At 35.9% G+C, this 23,048-nt stretch overlaps 1 protein-coding gene across 6 annotated transcripts in view; it reads left to right on the forward strand.

Annotated features, from left to right (window-relative positions):
* The window catches only part of LOC140160964 (glycine receptor subunit alpha-4-like), a 243,472-nt gene that overhangs the window by 217,546 nt on the left and 2,878 nt on the right, over window positions 1-23,048 (forward strand). For 4 of the 6 annotated variants that reach the window (XM_072184313.1, XM_072184314.1, XM_072184315.1 and 1 more), the window contains 4 exons: window positions 290-372; window positions 2,426-2,569; window positions 4,140-4,558; window positions 4,665-7,391. In XM_072184313.1, the coding sequence (XP_072040414.1) occupies window positions 290-372; window positions 2,426-2,569; window positions 4,140-4,558; window positions 4,665-5,363 (1,345 nt within the window). In that variant the 3' untranslated portion in view covers window positions 5,364-7,391. Of the gene's footprint in view, window positions 1-289; window positions 373-2,425; window positions 2,570-4,139; window positions 4,559-4,664; window positions 7,392-13,635; window positions 13,704-15,589; window positions 15,811-17,918; window positions 18,002-19,488; window positions 19,621-23,048 lie in introns of those variants that run through there. The other 2 variants (XM_072184317.1, XM_072184318.1) reach the window with 1 other exon arrangement.

Below are 23,048 nucleotides of genomic sequence, written 5' to 3' on the forward strand. Positions count from 1 at the left end.
ATTACATTTGTAGTCTGTACCTGGTTTCGAAGAATCACAATTCAAAAATATATACAAAACTAATAGACAATTCGGACATATATTTGATAGATGACTGTGTCCATTATTTTGTCAAGTGTTTTATTTTGAGTATAAGCTAATCCATTTTCTTAGGACCAAAAGCAAACTATCAACTGACATCAGCCTAGTTTTGTAAATCACAGTGATTTCAAAGAGGGAATTGAAGATGTACTTCTGCAACACAGCCTTTAGCATTCTTCATTTATCTTATGCTTTTAATTATACACAGGATAACAGTGATTGCTAGTTGTACTATGGATCTGGCCTACTTTCCGATGGACAAGCAACGATGTCACCTCATCTTGGAAAGTTGTAAGTATAACCAAGAATTCCTTGGCATCACACCGCATTCTCCCATGTAAGAATGCCTTAGCATCAATCCGCATTCTCCCATGTTAGAATTCCTTGACATCACTCCGCATTCTCTATGTATCAAGTGGGTTATTTCAGCTTACATCTCCGACTAGAAATTTGTTTCATCATGCCTACAGAAAGTTTTTACATCAATAGATTTTCGCTTGAACACCTTACATCCTCTCCGTAGCTTGTATGCTCACATGACGAGGTGATTTCCTGGTTAAATATTGATGAAGTAACTGGTGTCTTAGGAGTCTGAGTTATACATCACCCTCCGTTCAGCATCCTCTCAGGAGGACACATTGCATTTAAGGCGGCGCGTACGTTTTGCCATCCTATTGACAGCTTTTTGACACAATCTTAAGAAAGATAAAAGCACCTTTAGAAATAAATGGGTATGTGAACCTGATGGGGAACATGTCAAGGAATTCAATAATTAAACACGTCTCTCTGTTGGTTTGGGGCTTCCTGCATAAGTAACAAATATGATGAAAAGAGTATTTCCATTTTGATTTTGACAAATGTCACAAGAACCGCATAACCTGTTTAGCTGAAAGTGCATTATATTATGTATCTCTCAGAGAATCTATAAAGAAGAACCATATGTTGTTTTTTGCAATTTGAATGTTGCAAAATAAAATCCTGTCCAGAATTGAGTTACGGTTAAGCTTCACCGTAACGTATACCTCCCTTTCCATGTCGATGACAAATTGATCAACATTAAAAACATAATTTGACTTACATAGCAGTACAGAGCCGAATTTGACAGGTTTTCACTGAAGTGATTAAATAATAAATAAGGGGCTCTTGGTAGGTAGATTTGTTAACTTAATGTTCATTTGAATTTGACGGAAGTAGTGTTCTTTACCATGGGTTCAAAGGTGAAACGTGCATTGGGCTCGTCCAGTCGAAATCATACACCCCGAATGAAAGACATGACCTTAATCTCCCACACAGAGGGTGTAGATTTCAAATGGAGTCACACATTTAGGTAACCAATGTGAAATTCACACTCCCTGTGTAGAAGATTAAGGTCATGTCTTCCATAAAATGAATGTATGAATTTCAACTGGAATGGCCCATTTTGTTCGATTGGAATAGCTGTTAATTCCAAGCATTATTAATTTGTTGAGTCAGTGCTTAGTGGACACGTGGTTTTGTTTTGATTGAGTCTGTAACTTATACATTGGAATTAGGATGTTACATATAATTAGGAGAAGTGTATCCTGATATCCAACATCACGAGATAGGCGTTCTTGATTCAGGACAATTTAGAGGGAAATAGTGTTTATAAACACGCCTTTCAGATGGATTATTTGGACTTAGGCGAAATTGATGTCCGCTGAATTATCTCTGAAATTATACTCAAGTCGTTACCTATGAGCGACTTTCTTTGGCCAATGAATTGCCGCATTCTTCCCAAAGCAGCGGGAATTGTCCAACTGGTAGGAACGATTGTTATCGCTTAATACTCGCATCGTCAGTATTATTTCAGCTTCACAGTCAATAAACCTATAGGCATATATTTCTTCTATGACCATTAAAAAGCCACTGACGGGCAGTTTGTCAATACAATATCCAAATAGCTATTTCAATGTCTGGAAGAGTGTAATATAGACGAATTAAGTGGCACTGCCGTTATTGTCAACACGACTTCAGTTTTGACGGAAATTATCCATATGCAATTGAACTGATAATGTTAAATTTGGGCAAAAATATACAAAATTGTTTTGATTAAATTCGATATATTTGATCAGATGTTGTATTTAATGTTGTACTCAATTTATTAAACGTCTGAATTGGTATCTACCCTTTTAGAATTATTCAAAAGTACTTCAAATGTGTTCATGACATTCCAAGTAGGTCTATTTCGAACCAGATGATACCAAGTTTTTTAAGTTCAAACTCGACGCCATTAATAATGTTTATTCTTGTGTTTGAAGTTTTGTTCATATTATATTTATTTTATACTTTATGAAAATGTTTAATTTTTTTTTTTCATTGGTAGATGCGTATAGTGATAAAGACATTCAATTTAAATGGCTCCTGGAAACTGATACGACGTCACCAATTTGGGTTGAGCCTAAGATTTCATTACCCCAGTTTAAACTCTTGGGATTCAACGAATTAGAAAACACAATTGAGTATTACGGTAAGGCTTCCTAGAAACACTTGGTCCTGTGTCACAACCTGGGGTACCTTTGTGTTACATAGTACACAAAAAAAAGGAAATGTTTCAAACATTTTACCTACACGTCTCATTTGAAGTGGTTCATCATCCTGAGCATTTTGACACCTTTTTTTTATGGAAATCGGTAAAAAAATGAGAGAGTGCGGGCAAAAACAATCACAAAGTAGGTGGGATTTAACCACACCTCTTGTTTCCACATTTACAATCATTCTGAGCAAGTATTAGTCTTTTAAATGACCTTCTGTATTTATTTACTTGGTTTAGATGTCTGGGAGTTCATTTAGACATTTTTTTACTAGATTCAAATTTTTAATGGGGGTTTTAGATCAAATTTACGATACAAATCCCTCCTCCTAATCCTCAACCACCCTTGGCACATTTCATGCCAAACGTCATAAGAAAATAATTAAAAATTATTTTAAAACAGGATAAAAACATGAGTAATATATAATAAATCATCCTCAATTTAAGACCTAATTGAATCTTCTAAGTGAAGGAATACTCAAGCGACACTGTTTTGAAGTCCAAGCTGCACATCAAAATGTAACAAAACTACCTTTTTGGGTACCCCAGTATATGACACAGGTATCACTTTTACCTCTGGAATAGTTACATAAATGCATAAGTAAAGGACAATTGTTATTGAAAGCGATGACACTAATGATTTTGATGAAGTTGTTGTTGTTGTTGTTCTTTTTGTTGTTGTTGTTGTTGTTGTTGTTGTTGTTGTTGTTGTTGTTGTTGTTGATGATGATGATAAAAATGATGATGGCGATGATGATGATGGTGATGATGGCGATGATGATGATGTGATGATGATGATGATGATGATGATGATGATGATGATGATGATGATGATGATGATGATGACTCGGGTGACTCCACTCAATTATAGGTTAATAAATGATTATCGCTTGTTGGCATTGAAATATTACAAAATAATGCACGCGTACTGAGATGTTGATCACGGTTGTTTGATGGCATGTAGAACTGTATTGATTTTTAAGCAAAGTTGAACACTGGTGGCGCTATTTATCTTAAACCTTGTATTTTTACAAGGGGTAGATACTTGCACAAATACATTAAAACATCATAAATGAGTAACATAATAGCAAGGAAATTTTAAAAGTACTTATTGTGCTAAATTTAAAAAATAAATATATGTAAATAGCGCCCTCAAATTGCACACAAATACAGTTTATAGAATAAAAATTAAAAATTACCAAAAAAAGGCAGAAAAAGAGGAAATGTTTGCTATAGAAAAGAAAATCTAAGTTAAAAACAGCTAAAAATATATGCGTATATTAGTGTGATAGCTATTGGTATTGTCAAGGTGTAGAATTGATAATTATGTAATGTTTTGTTAGAAATATTAATAAATGATTACATCAAACAACCTTGTGATATGTCTTATGCACGAGTCCCGCAAGGGGAGTGCATTAGACCCATCAACATCCCAGTACAAGTTGCTGATGGAAATGGTAATCATGAGCCAAACATGCTAAAATATGCTTGCATTGTTCTCTTGCAGTCGGTAACTATTCACAACTCTACTGTACATTTTACCTCGGACGGGAAATATCATACTATCTAATCCAAACATATATGCCAGCTACATTAATTGTCGTCGTATCCTGGTTGTCTTTCTGGATTCATCGTACGGCTACACCTGCAAGAGTCGCTTTAGGCATAACCACCGTGCTTACAATGACTACTTTAATGGGCAATGCTGGGTCTTCACTACCGAAACTTTCATACGTCAAGTCAATTGATATATACTTAGGAATGTGTTATTTTTACGTCTTTGCCGCTTTGTTGGAATTTTCTATGGTGTGTTACTTTGACAAGCCCCGATTTAAGGAGGCGAGGGCTAGGAATGCCATGATAAGGAGATCAACAACGGTGGTTGAGAGGACAAATGTGTTCAGAGGAAACGACGGGGATGAAATTGTAAGTAGTCATTTATAACATATTGCAATTATTTATATAGTCTGGCATTTCTAAAACATTATTCCAATATTTGATTGTCTTTTACTCTGTTTGTTTTTGTGTGCAGGAAATTTCGTTTGGAAACAATACAACAACGGGAACAGTTGGGAATAAAGTTAATGGATCTCGCTATGCTCCAGTGAAAACATCTAGTCCATACCACCGTCCAAACAGGTCTCATGTACGGGACCAAGAAGACATTCAACATGGTCAAATTGACCAATCAGGACAATATGGTAGTATCCGTGAAGGGTATGGCGTCCGGGAAGTGCAAGGCGTCCGGGAAGGTTATGGCGTCAGGGAATGTCATGGTGTCCGGGAAGGTCATCATAGCGTCCGAGAAGGTCATCAAAGCGTCCGGGAAGGTCATCATAGCTTCCGGGAAGGTCACCATAGCGTCCGGGAAAGTCATGGCAACCGAGAAGGTCATGGAGTACGGGAAGGTCAAGGCGTACGGGAAGGTCATGGCGCACGGGAAGGTCATGGCGCACGGGAAGGTCATGGCGCACGGGAAGGTCATGGTGTCCGAGAGGGTCATGTCAAAAGTGAAGATTGTTTCCCGGAAGATATTGACTGTTTCAAATGTGAATGCTATGTAAATCTAAAGCAAACTGGATGTGATCCTGGAAAAATTGACCAAAACTCAAGAATTCTATTCCCGTTCACGTTCTTATTGCTTAACATCATCTACTGGACATACTACATTGTAATCACTGATATAACTACAGAGGACCTTATAAAGCAGGATATAGCGGCCCTAGCTTGATAAGCCCGATATAGAACTGTTGTGTGATTTGTAAAACACAGCTTTCTAATCTCCTTGAGTTGCGGAAAGTTACTTTACCATTGTCATGATTGTGAGCAATTGCAGAAGATGGTGTTAATTTGACAATTTGTTTGCATTAAGTGTGTTTGTTTATCCGCTTGAAAGAATGGGTTTCCAGTACAATAAACATTCTCTCGTATCTTAGTATTAAAACATGCTGACTTTAGCAAGTTTGGTACGTCCTATTTCCAAATATGTTTTCAAATTTCCTGTATACTTTTTCTTCCTAAAGATACAAAAATTCAAAAAGGTATCGAGACTTTTGGGACACCCTGTATTATGGAAAGTGATGGGAGGTACATTATGGGTTTGTTAGTCAGTGGTATAAAATACAGGATGTTCAAGATACCATTTCCTTCCAAATTGCTCCGTACTGTTTTTAAAATGGGCATTATATTTAAATTGTTTTGCGTTTGGATGTTTGTGCTCTGGTGAAGGATACATGTAGAGCTGTGATTATTTGAAGGACGTATGTTTGTGTGCATTGTGGGAGAGGTGTGTGTCTTGATTGTGCTTGTTGCATTTTATGTGTATGAATGAAGATGTGTGTTGGAGTGAAGTTGTAGGGTGTGTTGTGTGCGGTGTGTTGTGTGCGGTATGTGGGGTTGAGTACTGGGGTGGGGTGCGTGAGTATGGGCTGTATGTGCGTGTGTCATAAATGTGCCGTATTTGTACCCATGGTAACTTGTAATTACATTGTGATTTTTTATACTCGGAAACTAGATGGGTTTTTTATACATAATCATGATAATGTGTATTTGATAACAAAATATAAAAACATTCGCAGCATCAAGTTTATGTTTCAATATGCATATTCCGAAGAAATGTCAAAGAATCTGCAAACTTATTAAAATAACTTGTTGTGAATATCTAATCAACAGGAACAATAAACTGCATTGTAAATTTGGCTTTGTATATTATCGAAACAATGTGTAGGAGCTGCAGTATTATCAACAACTAATTAAGATACTGCTCTTTAATATTAAGATCAAGCTCTTGTTAACCTTTTACCAGCGATGTATGCTATATACGATACTTCAAAAACTACTTAGCACGTATTAGGGGAATGAACAAGAACTTAAATATGCTCAGTCTCAAACAACAACGGCTTCAATTGTTATATCCCAAATGTTCAAGCGCTTTTCAATTTACAAAAGGATTAATGTAAAACGTCTTATCTGTGACAGTTATCATGGTTATTTAAACAAGATGAAACTCATTCATCGTCGTAAAATTAATCATAATGATAAAAATGCGAAATGAGTCAGACAAATTACAACGACATATCGAAGCCTAATGTGTAAACCGGCGTCGCAGGGCCTGACAATTTTACTTTATTTACTATCATGTGCGACGAGCCATTGATTGTTTGATTTTTTTTTCGTGGACTTGAAAAAATGAATCGAGTCCAGTAGCCACTCGTTAATCGCAGTGAATAAATTGTAATACAGACTTTATTATCGCACTGTCGTCGATGTTGATCGTTAACCCATTTCAATTTTTATAGTTCATAGTTCTGTCGCTAGGTTTGGTGCGCCATTTCGGAATGATCAGGGAATGATATATAGCCAGGAGGACCCAAAATGGGAGCAAACCTGTTAATTGACGGTGACAAAATTAAATAGCCATCAACTTGACAAACTGATGCCAAGGGTACTGATATTTGATTCTTTTGATGCTATATAATGTACGATATTATAATATGAAATTGGTTTTTTTTTCAAACCTCGTTTTGTTTGGTATAGGCTTATTTGTAACGTTTACAGATGCCCCATGTAGCCAGTGGGGTATCTTTCACCTTGCCTTGTTTTTGCAGCTTTAAAAGAGCAGAAACCTTTCCTGGCATATTTTTCAGCATTTGTAGTAAAGAATAAACAAATTGAAATATCCAGGAAATCGTACATTATGGCTTTAATGCAGTGCAGATAAACACAACGGTCGATTTCCAAATATTGCAGACATCATTTGTTGTTGCTGTTGTTGTTGTTGTATATTTTAAACATTATTGTTTAATTAACAGATTAAATTTAGTTTGGTGTGGACAGAGTGAAAAAGAGCTTCAAAATTGTGAGTCGATTGAAAGAAGCGATTTCAACGTTTCAGAAACACATTTATACTTATAAGCCTACATCCAAAGCGTTTGATATTTGTAACGTTTACAAAAATGAAATGTGCAGTATAAAATAAGTATATTCTAAACATTATTGTTTAATTAACAGATTAATTTTAGTTTGGTGTAGAGCCTAAGCAGAGCCTACATTATATAAAAGGACGGTTGTTGTATATTTTAAATTTGCCATTAACCATATACTTTACCTCATTACGCCAATATACCTCCCTTTAGATCCTTCGCTTCGTTGAAAGGGAGGAGTGATATAAGAAGTACCACGCGCTCCGCCAAACGTGCAATGTTATTACTAAGTATTAGGCTGATCCCCAAAACGAAACACCCCTTATTCATAAAATGGCTAATTCCAAAGACCGACAAAGGTCAAATACACGATCATCGATCTCGTATAGCACACCGTATTAGGTCAATACGCGCGCACTGTTCATATAATGATGCCGTTAGATGTTTGCGTCAAATGATATCATAGATATGATCTAGGACTTGTATTATCGAGGTATGGTTTTCAGAAACTATTAAATTTGTTGTGAAGGGAGCGTCTTCCCTTTTATCCCGATCTTAAGGAGGACGCTAGCTTTTCATGTTGAACAAAACGTGTGATTTTTAACAAAATATGTGATTTCTGGCTATTCACTTTTGATGTCAATTCACACTTTTTCGGACAAAACAAGCATGCAATATAAAACTGTAACTCATTTTACTCTAGGAAGGTTTCTTATATTTTGTCAGTATAATGTTAATTAAGTTGAAACGTTCAGATTTAAAAATCCAATAGATAAGCAACAAATATGTTACTGAAATCATGTTGTATGATTTTCTCTAAAACAACATTTTCACATAGTTCTGGCATGATCGCAATTGGATTCGTCAGATTATTTTGTTTTAAGTAGTTTAGATTGATAATGTATAAGTAATGAGACCAAAATATTAACAGGAGTAACCCCAATTTTAAATTGGATTGCGCTTTAAACCATAACTTCCAGGTCAAATGTCATCAAATTAATAACTTTCAAAAGTAAAGGCTTTAATTTCTGGGAATTAAAACATAAATATTTTAATCACAATAACGATTGAATTTATCAGGCTATTCGGACAAGGTCGCTGCAATATCCCATAGGAAATCTTGACTTATTTGCATGACTGCCTATAAATGATATTTTAATTATATATTACACTTTATAATAATATCAACACACTAATATTATAATTTTGATGAGTATTGTCACCAATATGTTTTTTGGCACAAGTTCGCGGACACAGCACTGAATGTAGAGCGCACGTGAATATTTTAAGTGTAATGATGACGTTCTCAGGGATAAGTTTATGTATTTAAATCAAGATGTCTTCCCAATGCAGAATCAAAGATGTGTAAGTATAATATTAATCTCGTCACGATTACGCATACTGTCGAACAACAATTACTATAAACCGTTCGTATATAACACGTGAAACGCCCTACTCGATTCGCTGTGCGCGACAATGACACAAAAAAGGGTTTTGCACCGCAAAAAGGCGATAATATCGTCGGTTAATATAGTCATTATTAATACATATAAGAGGACTGGTTTATAGTCATATACGATTCGTCCGTATGCAGTAATCATGACGAATTCATGTAGGTTAAAAGTATAAATCTAGAGCAGTCCTGCTCAAGTAGATATAGAATATTTTATACTATAGAATGTGGTTAATGTTGGCGAATTATACATAATATAACTTGTACATCATCAGATATTAATGTTAAGAACAACTATGTTGAGTGCAGAGATAAAATGTTATGATTTATGAAATTATTCATTATCATTATCATTATTTATACTATCATAATGAGCCCGAGTACATTTTATAGTATAGCAAAACGTCTTTCAAAGAATTAAATATACCGGTAGACAACTAGTGATTTTATTTTCGTAAAGCACACTAAAATAGATCCTTGGTTCTTTTTAATTGATAAAAACAAATAACAAGAAATTGAAACAGTAATTGGCATTAACTATCAAAAGCTTAACACACATCCTCAAATTTTTATTGGTCTTCGTTGGATCTATTAATGTTTAAACATGAACTTGAAGATCAGAAATATTCTTTTCAATGGGTGAATTATCTATAATAGTGGAAAGAAGATTAATTCAATTATCAGCGCTAATTCAGCGTATAAATGCATGTTGTTATGAGAATGTTTTTACACTCTCCGTCCAAAATCCTTTAATATTCTTCCACTTAATTCAAAGAGATTCTCACAGAGGAATTTTTACCTAACGTAATGTAAGTGTGGAGCCTCGAAATAATTAAGTAAAATTTACCTCTTTTAATATTTACTAAATTATGTAAAGTTATATTTTACTTAATTAATCACATAATTCAGTAAATATTACATATTTGTTCACTTAATTATTATGAAGGCTCATAACGTTATGTAAAAAATTCTCTGTGTGTCATAAGTTACAACTTTTTAAGCTAAAAATCAACTCATCAAATACAAATTGACAAGTATGGCTACAGACAGTTTTTGCTCAAATTATTAAACCAGTTACTTCAAATCACAAGGATCTATTGATGTGTCCTGTAAACGATAGGTTCCAGATATTGAAGACCGTGATGTGAATTTTTTCGTACCCTTGTTTTTATAATAAAAATTAAAAACACAAAAATAGCAAGCAAATAATGATTTAACATAAAAATAAAACTTTCTGCTAGAGAGTAGTTGAACTCAAAAATGTATACGTGCAAGATAGTTTTATACTTCGAAAATGGTTTTATCATTGTTCACTGATATTTGATATAAGTGAAATATTCCTGAAATATATAAAATTAACAATAACAGTGTTAGCATTAGTGCAAAAGATGGTGTCATTTGCGAAGCTTCTTTCAATGCGAATGATCAAGTGTGGGTCTGTATGTATTTTGAGAATGTTGGAATGTTTGGCGAGGCTAAATGATACGAATGTGTATGTTGTAAGTAAGTTTATGGTGTACGTTTATTTTTTGATTTTACAAGTGGTCCAGCACACCATTGATGCATAAACATAATCGTGTGTGTCACCGGCGAATGGTAAAAGCAGTTACATAATATACTCTTTTATCTGTTGTGCGAGTGACTTTCTCTATCTCCCTTTCTTCTTCTGCCCATAGGCTGTTGGTGTGTGGGGAGGGGTGTGAGTGGCGCGCGTGCATGGGGGGGGGTATTCTCGCGAAAGAATGTAGCTGGATGTGTGTGATATTGGTGTATGGGGGATGTGGTGTGTAAAGATTGGGTAGAAGGGGTATGTGGATAGGTGTGTGGCCATGTCCACATGTGGAAGTCTGCTTTTCTCTTTCTCCTCTCTCTCTCCCCCTCTCCCTCTCTTTCTTTCTCTCGCCCTATTTCTCTTTTCTTTCATTATCTAATAAGTATCTTTTTTCTGTTTTCAAGTATGTTTTTTGTTTGAGAGAGTTGGGGGAAAGAGAGGAGAGAGACGGAGAGAGGGGGAGATAGACCTGACCACTGATTTGAAATAATTGTGCTTAAGAAAATAATATTATTTCGTTGAATAAATTCGACTTTACTGTAATGCAATGGCAGATAATTGTATGTGATTGTATAATGAACTGAAATAAGTGTATCAAATGTGATGTCAATATTTATAATGATGATAATAAGATATGTGCTTGTATAAAACAAATGAAAGTTAACATGGCACCAAGTCTATAAGTAACTGCAAGAATAACATTAAAAGCCGCTTGCATATTATACATGTTAAGCATTTTTGTAATAAAATATTGAGAAAAAAAGTAGTTTTGCATCATTATTATATGGCAGTGTGAAAATCGTTAGCCCTCAAATATTCAGTATTTCATAGAAATGAAAAAAAAGCAGACAAAAGTCAAGAGATAAATCATTTCAAACATTTCCACCCCAATATACTACCTTATACTACTCGATGTTAAGACAAATGGCCAAGACACGACCAAAACATGTTTCATCAAACAGGTAGCAGCCGTATGGCAACCTGAAGCCCTATGAAAGCAACATTAAATGAAGCATGCATAATAATATGTAATTTCACGCATGGCCACAAGCCATTACTTATAATTCAACACACTTCGTTCGTTCAGGAATCTACAGAGAACGCCCTATACGCTCGTGATTTTGCTCTTTTTTGTAGACAAAATAGTGCGGCGCTGTAACTTAAAACAAACGTCAATTTGAAACTCCCTAAAGGGGTGCCGATCGTGCCAGCGTAGACAAAAATAACCCAATTCGGCGGCGTACTTATAAACTACAGTCATGGATTGATAGAACATAACTAATAGTAACGAACCTCTGTCAATTTCCATAGACATATAATATGTCAATCTTTGGTAACCGATACTGTATTATTTCAAGATTTTAACCTCGCATCTTCTATAGGAGTTTGACGAGTGCGATTGTAAAGTCTAAATCAAACTGAATTATTTACTAGATAATCAAAAATGTTTTTCTCATTTTGCAAAAATATGCTACTGCACTAAAGTCATACGGTGTTTTCAATCCACATGCGTTGATCAAAGGTGTTTAAAGTTACGAGGAATTTTGCAGAAAATAGCAATAGTGTGATTTTAAGGATACTAACTGTGTTACATTCCAGGAAAACGGGTTTGGAGAAAATTCGGGAACAATTCATGTGAATAAAATCTAACTATGATTTATCGAAGCAGATAACAATTTGTTTGATCTGATGTATAAACATAACACCACCTAAAATTTGCGTTTGATATCAATATTCATCGTAACTGTAACGTTTTCTGGAATGCATGCAGATGCAAGTTTGATTCGTTGTATAAGACAAAGCGCTCGTGAACAATAGTTAAAATATGGCCATGTAAATTAAATTTGTATATTTCGATAATTATGTTTATGTTTATATATAAACAGTTTTATGGGTAAAGGAATAATTAAATTGATCAAAAAAGTGACAATAATATTCAAATCCTAGTCTGCTCAGTTGATTTTGAAGATAAACTACGAATGATAAAATGTATTTTAAAATCACTTAATTGAGTCGCGCAAGCTACGAAAGGGATATGGCAGCATTTCCGATGTAATGAAGACTCTCTGATGAAATGCAAGACTTGTTGAAATTTGAGGAATGCTTTCCGTTTCTTGATACGTCTTGTTCAATGATAAAACAATTGTAAATTATAAGAAATCGGCAAATAATCGATCCAGGAAAGTATGGAAGGGTAAGGTAACATCGTCCGAATTTCAATACGCTTTTGAGAAAGTGTTACAAATGCTGTACGGTACGTAAAGTATATATTGTTAGTCTTGTAAGTCTTGTTCAAGAAGCTAAATATACTCGTTCGACCGATTATTTGTTGACTGAATTGCAGTAACATTTGCATGTACGTGACTAGTGTTTACGCACAGATTGCGAAGCTGACACTGGGGTAACACAAATTTATAAAACAGTATCGCATAACTAGATTGATATAATATATAGCACCGCTCTATTAGTAGTGTGTTAGGAGCAATCTGCAAAGAATGTTGTCTGATTTGTTGCTTTTGTTTAATTTAGTATCTGTGATGTATTTTGCTGAAATTGTGGTCCATGTTGGTCCCTATTCGTTTCCACAAGTGTGTTCAGTGTTATATTACCATGTCAGCACCCCCATCCAATACGTATGAAGCAGCCCATCCGTCCCTCTATTCCAGAGGCTTATCAGGAGTTAGTTGCCCACCCTAGTAATAGAGGGAGGGATTTTTCCTGGTAAGAGATGTCTCGGATTTCACTCTACCATCCCCGCCTGATACGTACCTATTATATTTATATATCCGCATGTACACTGTTATACAAGAGCTCATCCTAAATAGATATATATTTTGGATATACGAGATGCATGTGCCTTAAAACTGTACATATTTGGGACACAATACACGTTTGTGAGATTATATATCATATTTGGTAAAAAAATATTTCGCTGTACAACATAGTTTTCATATTACATGTAGGACAAAATAATGTTTAGGTTATTGACAGACTGAGTTTGTATTGCACTTGTAAATATTTGTGTGTCATTTGTAAAAGAGTGAAAATCTAAATTTTCATTGTATTATATTCGTAGGAGAACCTGTTCTGGTCAATGTGAGCATGATGGTGTACTCAATCGGGCCAATCAATGAAGTGCTTATGGTAAGTTTGTACTCCAGGTGGGAGTTTATTTATTTATTCATATTGGGGTTTTTAGATAAGATGTTTCATGTAGTAGGCTAATAATTGGGATAGAATGAATAACGTCAGATAGTAACTCAAACGAACAATCTATTTTTTTTCTTTTCATTAACATGTTATGTGTGCCCATCCATCACAAACTGGTCGTAAAGTCGGCATTTTCCCTATTGAGATACAATCAAAACAGTATATGGATTTCTGTGTAAAGTATAGTAGGGATTTGACCTTTGTTTGACCATTTGACCATAACTTCACTTCCAGATGTCCAATGAAGCTGGTTGAGGTGTCATTTTGAAGCTGAAAATGCATTCTTTCAAAATCTGCAATAAACAGAAAATGATCTAGAGCCGACTTAACTACCACTTCGTGGTGGTTGGTCACATTTATCAACATTCATTAACCTTCAATAAGTATTGCAATTAGAGAAATTAACTAAAAATGACAACTTTAATTTGAACAATGTGAAGCCATGGCGGCCTTGAGAGAATACAATGACCTCTTATGTTTCACCCAGTCAACTGTCTATTCTTGCGAATCGGTCGTTTTAAGTTATGAGTTTTAGGATTGGTTTTGGTTTTGGTTTTATGTTATCTTGCCTAAGATCTTTACCAACGTTATTACCGATACCTTTATCTGTACCCTTTGTTAGAAACCTTTAGAAAGCAGTTTTGGTTTGCAACATAATCGTGTGATCGCAGAATCTGTTGGTTTGTAGTTACCTTGATCAAAGTAAACAAAGAAGTGTTTCGCGAGCAGAGAAATCGAATAAGTCAATCTACATTTGAAAGCGTGGTGTGAATGTTCAAATAATCCTTGGATTATTTCCCTGTGAAAAAATATAAGGGAGATGATAACACATTTGCCTGATGGTGTTTTAAAATGGCGCTTCTCATAAGTGATCGTTTTATTTACCCTTATCAAACAAAAGGCGTCGATAGATGCTACCCCTCCGGATTTGTTCCTGTCGCCGTAAAACGTTCGAACAAACCGTCAAACGGCTCCAAGTAATTGTCCCACCACCCTTAGTGCTCATTACACCGAATATGATATGATCTTATACTCAAACGCTGTTTAAAAGTTTAAACTGGTGAACTAAACAGCCTTCTGCTGAAAAATAATTAAACAACTTGTTAAAATTCTTAAACAATATTTTAAACAACTGGCTGTTCAGTTCACCCGCTAATCAGGGCTGTTTGAAACTTTTAACCTTACCTGTCCAACCTTGATTGTAGGAGGGGGTTGATGAGGCATAGGTACCCATTTACATCCATGTTGGCACAGAATGCCTCTGTTATTAGTATCATAATATTCATCTAATCCATAAGCTATAAATAAAACTCAATGTAAGCTGCCCAAAGTCATATTTATACAAACGTCTTATGGGCGATTTTCCGTTGCGAAAGACGCGGCAGCTAATTTTCCGCCGGCGTCTTTCAGCAGCGGCTAAGATTGACTTCAACGTCATATAACACGTCGTTAAGGAGAACAAAGCCTGAACAAAGTTAATCACTTGCGCGGAAAATCAAGAACCAGAACATAAAGTTGCTGTTGAGAACTGAAAAAGAGACGTAACAGAAAAGACGTCTTAGAAAGTGCAATAAGTTCAATTTGTACACGAATTTCTTGGAAACAGTTTTTAATTTCTAATCTTAGTTAGTCATGAACGGTCCTTCATTCCCTATGCAACCTGCACTCCCGCCGGGGAACGGGGAAATACGTGTGTACGAGTGTATGAAGAGTATAAAGAAGCCAACATTGCACTATTATTTCATATCCTACTGGACATTAATATGTGGTAGCCTGACCATATTTTATATCTAATTCTCAATCGTTTCCTTTGTATACAGGAATACACCGTGGATATGTATTTCCGAACAGAATGGGTGGATCCCCGTTTAACATACACGGAAATTGACCAAGGACTCAACTTAAATGCTGAAATGGTTGAAAAAGTATGGATTCCAGACGCGTACTTCGTCAATGAAAAGGACGCTAGATTTCATGACGTCATTGCCAAGAACTCTCTCATAAGACTAACACCAGACGGACGAATCTTATTTAGCTGCAGGTTTGAAATCGAGATCCTGTCATCTATTCATAATTTGCGTGTCCTGCTTGCATGAAATGAGCATAAAGTCGCAGGTTGATAGTTTCGGTACCACCTGGCTACTGAATTGATGATCTTTGTTTGACGCGCACCTGTATAAGCCAAGTAGTACGTCCTTTGTAGATGCCTAGTGTGCCTCATTCACAAAGGACATACTGCAAGTACTACTGACATGCACAGGTGCACATCAAATAAAGAAACCAACTCAGCAACCAGGAGGCATAGAAACTACCAACTTATATACAACTTATTGCTCATTCCGTGGGAGCAGATCAAAATTATGTGACATAATCTGATCAAGTCAGAGCATGGACTGTAGTCCATGGTCAGAGTCAGACCAAAGTCGGATATTCTAAAAAATGCTATTATCATTTCTAGCTTGATTAGTATATTGTAGCACTTAAGGGTACACGATTTTCATTATTTAAATCAATATATTATTGAACAATAACACTTGGATGTTTTGCAAAAGTTCATTCTACAAATCATATACTTTGAATACGTGCTTGACTTATTGTTGTTAATGAGTGATGTACGTTTTACAAAAGTGTTGCTGTTTCAGCCCTCTGTGATATTTAAATTCTTCTACACGCTCGCTATGAAATGGTTAATACAATATTTGTCAAAGCTCACTACCATATACGCAAGTTGTTGTGAACTACCAAATCGCAACAGTTTAAAATAGTTGCTAACCTTAATGATGTTGAAATCCTTAAATACTTGGTTGTATTTTGTGGTAATTGTTAGCTCCTTATTTTTGCCTATATCCTAACATATGTATTGCCGACTTAAGTGTGATTTATTCAGATCATGTCACATATTCTTATGGGTTTTTTCATCTACTTTGAACAGTATATTATATATATTATGTCGTTTTTTCTTTGTGACGGACTGACGAGAGAAAAGAAGGGTACCAATGGAAAACAGGATAATATTTTTAATGCCAAAAAGTAGTGCTGTAATAGGAAGTATTTCACAACATGTACGTGTGCAATCACAGACTGAATACAATGCCACTCGTTTCAAAAGCACCGGTGCGATTGAAACATTCATGGACTCTACATAATATGAAATTTCCATAGAATTACGAACCTCTTTGATAATCAATAGTGTGATGCAGAGTTACAACGTACGTCTAGTGCAGGTCAATACATCATTCCAAAATTGTTTTCGCCGATCGCTATGTTAACTAATGAATACAAATCGATGTCCTGGGACCACTGTCAATTTACGAACTGCGGCGACTTATTTCTAATCATTGAGTCACATATCATGCATTAAAGACGGACTTCCCTACCCGAGAGTCTTGTTCAAGATGCGGCTCATTCATATGTAAAAGAGGCAATACATGTATTGGGTAAACACAGGCAACAAAATATGACGAACACGTGAGCTTTGTTATCTCGGTACATGGTTGGATGACTACTCATAAATATTCATGTTTAGCAAGCAGTATCTCATTATTTTCTGTATTTGATATTCTTAACCCCTGCGTAGAATTCTGGATTTACAGCATTTTTTCAAAGTAAACATTCAACAGTGAATACAGACTGATCAAGGCCATCCAAAACTAGCGAATGTAATACATGAATCCGTAATTTCACTTTAGAAAGGCATTACTTCTCGAACTTAAAAAAGGCAATGAAAAGCGAGAAAAAAAGAAGCAAGAACCAAGCAAATGTAGTGTATTTTTATTTTGAAGTCGATAGGGTTTTGAAAACGGAAGTAAATTAAGGTGTAAATTATTTTGCACTTCTCATTTTTAACTTTCGAATGTAATTGACCTGCCCTATTGATAAGCTCAAATCTATTTGATAAATGGTTTGTGAAACACTGAATAAATAATTAGTAAGTCATTGATGATCGTAAAGTCGCAAGTTGATAGTTTTGGGACACCCTGGCTACTGAGTTGATGTTGTTTGTTTGACGTGCACCTGTAGTAGTAATATGTCCTCTGAGAATACCATTGTCTCTAAACTTCCAACATGCGACTTTACGCGCTTTCCGTGGGAGCAGGTTAATTTTGATCCGTACTATTCTATCAAAGTATTTTCGCACATGCTTTTCAGAATAACTGTCATTGCAAGCTGTGGTATGAATCTGGCCTACTTTCCAATGGACAAACAACGCTGTCATCTTGTCATAGAAAGCTGTAAGTCATTTTTCTCATTACGTACGGCAAATGATGCAGAAATAATCAGGTTATGAAAGTAAACCCAATATAATATATTTATTCAGAAGTTGCAACTCTGTTGTGAACATAATAATAACCTAATCATAGTGAGTGCGCGGACAATGGGACTTGGTACGGTAAACGTTGATGCAAAGTGAAACTTGCAACTTTTGAATTTGTACCTTCCATTTTTTTTAGGTTCATAAATTGGTTATTTCCGCATCATTTGCTGTCACTTAAATTTTATCTTAAATTAAAGAAAACATCCTTGCCGTCATTTATGGTTACCTTAATATTTGAAATCGGAACTCAACAATCGACCGCGTCGATATGCTTGAAGCAAAACCTTCATGACATAGATTTTAGTATACTTAAGATATCCAATCTTACCGATATTTAACATGTATATCTTTGCATATATTTTTCAATTTACACATTCCACAATATATACCGTGATGAAAGCTAAGTAACACATGTCGGAATGCTTTTCGAATATACAAAATAATGAAACAGATGCAAGTGAGACTAGCTTATACGCAATCCAGCCAATTTCAATCTTGAAAAATGTGACCCTTTACAGCGAAAGGTACCTTATGTCGGCTGCTACATGTATCTCTTTTTCCACATTGTTGGCAGAAAATATCAAACAAGCATGACAATCTGAAGTGGCGGTCATTTCAAATCATCCCCAAGTCAACGAGGTTCGGGAATGTCCTCTCATTGTTAGAGAGGGCTAATACATACCTAGAAAATACAACACAATGCTTTTGTAACCCACCACTTGAACAGGGATTATAACCATATCAAAAAAATACTGGGCTGTATAACAAACAGTTCTAGGTACAAGCTTACTATCCTTCAACAATAGGATTAATGATTGGTTAAGAATGTGTTTGGTACTAGCAAAATGAGATATATGTAGCACCAGACTTTGCTCGAATAACCCACACTTCGCCCAAAACTGAATTCAGTGTCTTATTATGTAAAGTTTTATTGTGCCAACAGGAGGAGAATTGAATATTGCAAGTTCTTATTTCAAACATTGAGGTCCTGTGCCTTGTGATCTATTTTCAAAAATCCAATACCGAGAATCAAAACAGCTGCTTAAAATTGCTTAAAAAGCAATAGCGCAATTATATAGTATGTCTGTTGCATTTTACAGAAGGCTGCTGATCAGTTTATCAAAAAGATACATCTTATAAACAAATTACTACTGACATACTACCAAAATCAGAATCAGTATGTATACATTATATAGAATTATTGTTGCAAACAAGATCAGTTACCTGATACCGGGACAAGTATTGTCATTGTCCAGGAGAATTCCACTTAATATTTTCAATGAGAATCGGAATATAATGACACTGCAAGGGCTCGAATACATACCGTCATGCATCAGACATGTCATAGTCTACCGCCTTTACCGATTAAACTAACGGGGTTGTTTATCTCCGTGACTTTTACAGATGCGTACAGTGACAAGGATATCCAGTTCTCGTGGATTTTAAAAGATCCAATTTGGGTAGATAACACCATTTCTCTTCCTCAGTTTACTATACTTGGTTTTGCTAATATGGAACACACTGCCCAATACTATGGTATGTATGACAACTCAGTAGAGAAGTACTCGTAATTGTTACCGTCAAAAACCGTGTATATAAATAACAGTAAACCAAGCGCGTGTAACGAAATGAGTAAGGTGTAATCGTCTATGCCAAACGGTTAGGGTTAGTGGTTATGGATTAGGAGTAGGATTATTGAATTCGACAAAAGACCAACATTCTTAATTTGTTAACATTCAAACCGACACTCAAGTGCGCTGAATGTTTTCAGTCAACATGGCGTGGTGCCCTCGGTATTGTGGTATTGTTGTACAGGGTGTCCCTGAGAGAACTGTATCGTCAGAAACGTAGTTGTTTGAGTATTTTAACGTCACAACTAAACATAACTAAATATATACTTGGTGTGGTTCAGGAATAAATGAGCTATCACATATCTTTTGAATTTTGACAATTGACCATACCGTTCTTGAAATATAAGAATTTTACGAAACTCCCTCATTTTCAAGCCTTTCCACGGATTCAAATATCAATCGATGATCTATAAACTATATGTATAGTGCTAAGGCCATGCATCTTGATTTAAAAATTCGTCTCAAAGCCCCCGCATGCATGAGTAAAATCGCCCGTTTTTTCGCGTTATTCGCGCTGGATTGAGTACATTCCAGTTTTTTCCGCTGTTTTATTATCCACACATTATCCACACAAATCTCACGTCTGACATCGTCAAACGTCAACATAGTCCAAAGCGTAAATCTCAATAAAAAAATCTTCATCTTGACCACAGTGCAACCTCCTTGAGAGATTTTAAAAAAAAGTAGTCTATCCTTGCCACAGATACACAAAATTAAAATAAAAAGGCTTGAAAATGAGGGAGTTTCGTAAAAAAATGTTATTTCAAAAACGGACCGGTCAATTGTCAAAACTCAAAAAGTATGTGATAGCTGATATGTTCCTCAACATGATCAGTTATTTAGTTACGTTTGGTTTACGCGTTTAAGTACAAAAAAAAAATCAGTTCCCGACGATACAGTTCTTTCAGGGATACCCTGTATCGTGAAACGTTGTCACATCTTGAAGTGTGAGCAGCGTGGCACACTGGTTAAGGTCTTTGCCTTTGGTGCGAGACACACCGACATCGCCTGGCTAATAATTATTTGGTGCAGCAGAGACATTAAAATGAATACACGGGATCGATACGTTAATTGCTATGCACGATTTTGATATCAGACGAAAATCTTCGGATACTGGGTTAGAAAATGATGAATATCTCCCGTAAATGAACCAAGAAACCAGATGTGGTCTCATACACTTGAAAATACGTGTTGAACAGATATTATAGTCGTTAGCGTGCGCTTTGAAAATTGGCCGTGCGCTTTGAACTCAAAATTTGACCAAAACTCTCAATTTTATATTGCGTTGGTCCTGTATGGACTACAGCGCGCAGCAGGCTATAGCGGCACTCACTCAAGTGGAGACAGTATAACCATTGACCGCAATGTCGTATATAAGCTTGCTCACACAGCGAGAAATCAATTACCCCGTCTATTGTCAGTAGCTTTAGTCAGGTCACTTCGCTAATAATATGCATCTCATAAGGTCCGAATAAAATGGCCATGGGTGGCTGTGGATTCAACCTACCATGGCGATTTCTACTATGAAGATATCGGGGCGATGTCACTGTGCGAGAGGTCCCGGGTTCGATTCCCCGCAGGACCTTAAAACAACAACTCCGCTCTCCCCGTGGTTCATCTGGTTATGGCGGGGCAGATGATCCATAATAAAAGACCTCGTTTGCAGGCGGTTCCGATCAGGGTAACCCCCGATTGTCGGTTACACTTGCCTGTCCTGTAAAAATACCCCGACTATCTACGGCGACCCCCTTCGTTCACCAGGTCACTTGTGCCTGGCCGAAGTTTCGTCAGCGTTATCTCCTAGATTTCAGCTGTTAATGCCTAGATATGCCCGAAAAAAAAAAAGTATCTGCAACCGTCAGTGAATGTACAACTTTAAAAGAGTAACATTTGTATTCAAAAGCGCTCAAACATGTTAAATGTTTACCCCGACTTTTTTTTTTATAATACTTGTTGCTGGTATACTGTTGATCTCTTTGGTATGTCCCCCTGGGTCTCGAAAAGCAGGCTACACAACAATAACGGTCGAAGTATTATGTAAATATCTGGCGTAAAATGTTTTGAATAACTTTAACGGCATATTCAAAAACGTCTGTCATAAACATGCAAATTCTAAATCTAGCCAGAAGTTTTTTCAAGTTGGAGAAACAAACGTTGTTGGTTTGTAAAAAATATTGACAACAAACAGACTTGACATAAGTATGGAATATTTCTTCACGAAGTGCTAAGACTAGTCTGGAAGGGATTTGCATGTACCACACGGGCTAAATATTAATTAGGCTGTGTCGGGAGATTGTGTAAAATGATTTTTTTTAAATGGAAAATGTGCTTTCCATGAGTTTACTTAGTCTGCATTATGGTGCATTTTAGGAGGCTGAGATAAGCTTTGTGGGGGACACAATATCGGACTTTATGCAACATTGTTCTGTTATTATCAAATTCATTGGGGTTTGAGGTGATATTTCCTAAACTTCATCAGCAATTGGTATTCGTGAGAGCTGAAATGCACTTGCAATGTACCAATTTTTTTTAAATGGGAAGAGCTTAAAATATGGTTCTTAAAAGTGACACTTACTCAGAAAGTTTGAATCTCACCCCTGTCAAATGTTATAAACTTACGTTACAAAAACAACTGGGCGGATTCCTGGTTGTTCAATGAACTCACACTGTTTCTTTATGTACAGTAAGCTTATAACAATTTTCAAATCAAAAGCTCCTCCCATAAAAAGCTGGTACATTACAAGTGCATTTCAGTTTTGACCCAACACTTATTGGTATTAAGGTTCAGTAAATATCACCTCAAACTTCAGTTTCTTGATAATATCAGAATAATGTTTCACAAATTCAGAAATTGTACTCAAAACTCAAATTCAGCCGTTTTAGGCCAATTCACTACATTACTTTGCACATGACCTTGAGGACTTACAATATCCTACTTTTACTTGGTAGTTGTAAAAAGTCGGTTCTAGAACCCTCCAACCAACTCCATAACTAAAGCCACTACAAAATGTACCTAATGAGCTACACACGTTAAGAAGACTATCATTTTGGCAGCCATTTTGTTTGTTTAGTGAAAAAGAACACACTTCCCTTTCTTGAAACAACCGGGAACACACTAAAAACGCTTTTTACAATAGATTCAGATAATAAAATTACATTATCTTTGATCAAGCGGAATTTTAAGGCGTCTCCTTGTACCTGACCTTGAAGATAAATGTGGCACTTACCATTTTGGAAACATACAATTTTGTGCTCCCGCTCAGGACATAATGTCCCTATCATATGGTGTGCAACAAATATCGGTTCTGGGGACCTCCAACGAAACGTTTTTCG

The sequence above is a fragment of the Amphiura filiformis genome, chromosome 9 (genome assembly GCF_039555335.1).
Source record: "Amphiura filiformis chromosome 9, Afil_fr2py, whole genome shotgun sequence".
NCBI classification, from domain to species: domain Eukaryota; kingdom Metazoa; phylum Echinodermata; class Ophiuroidea; order Amphilepidida; family Amphiuridae; genus Amphiura; species Amphiura filiformis.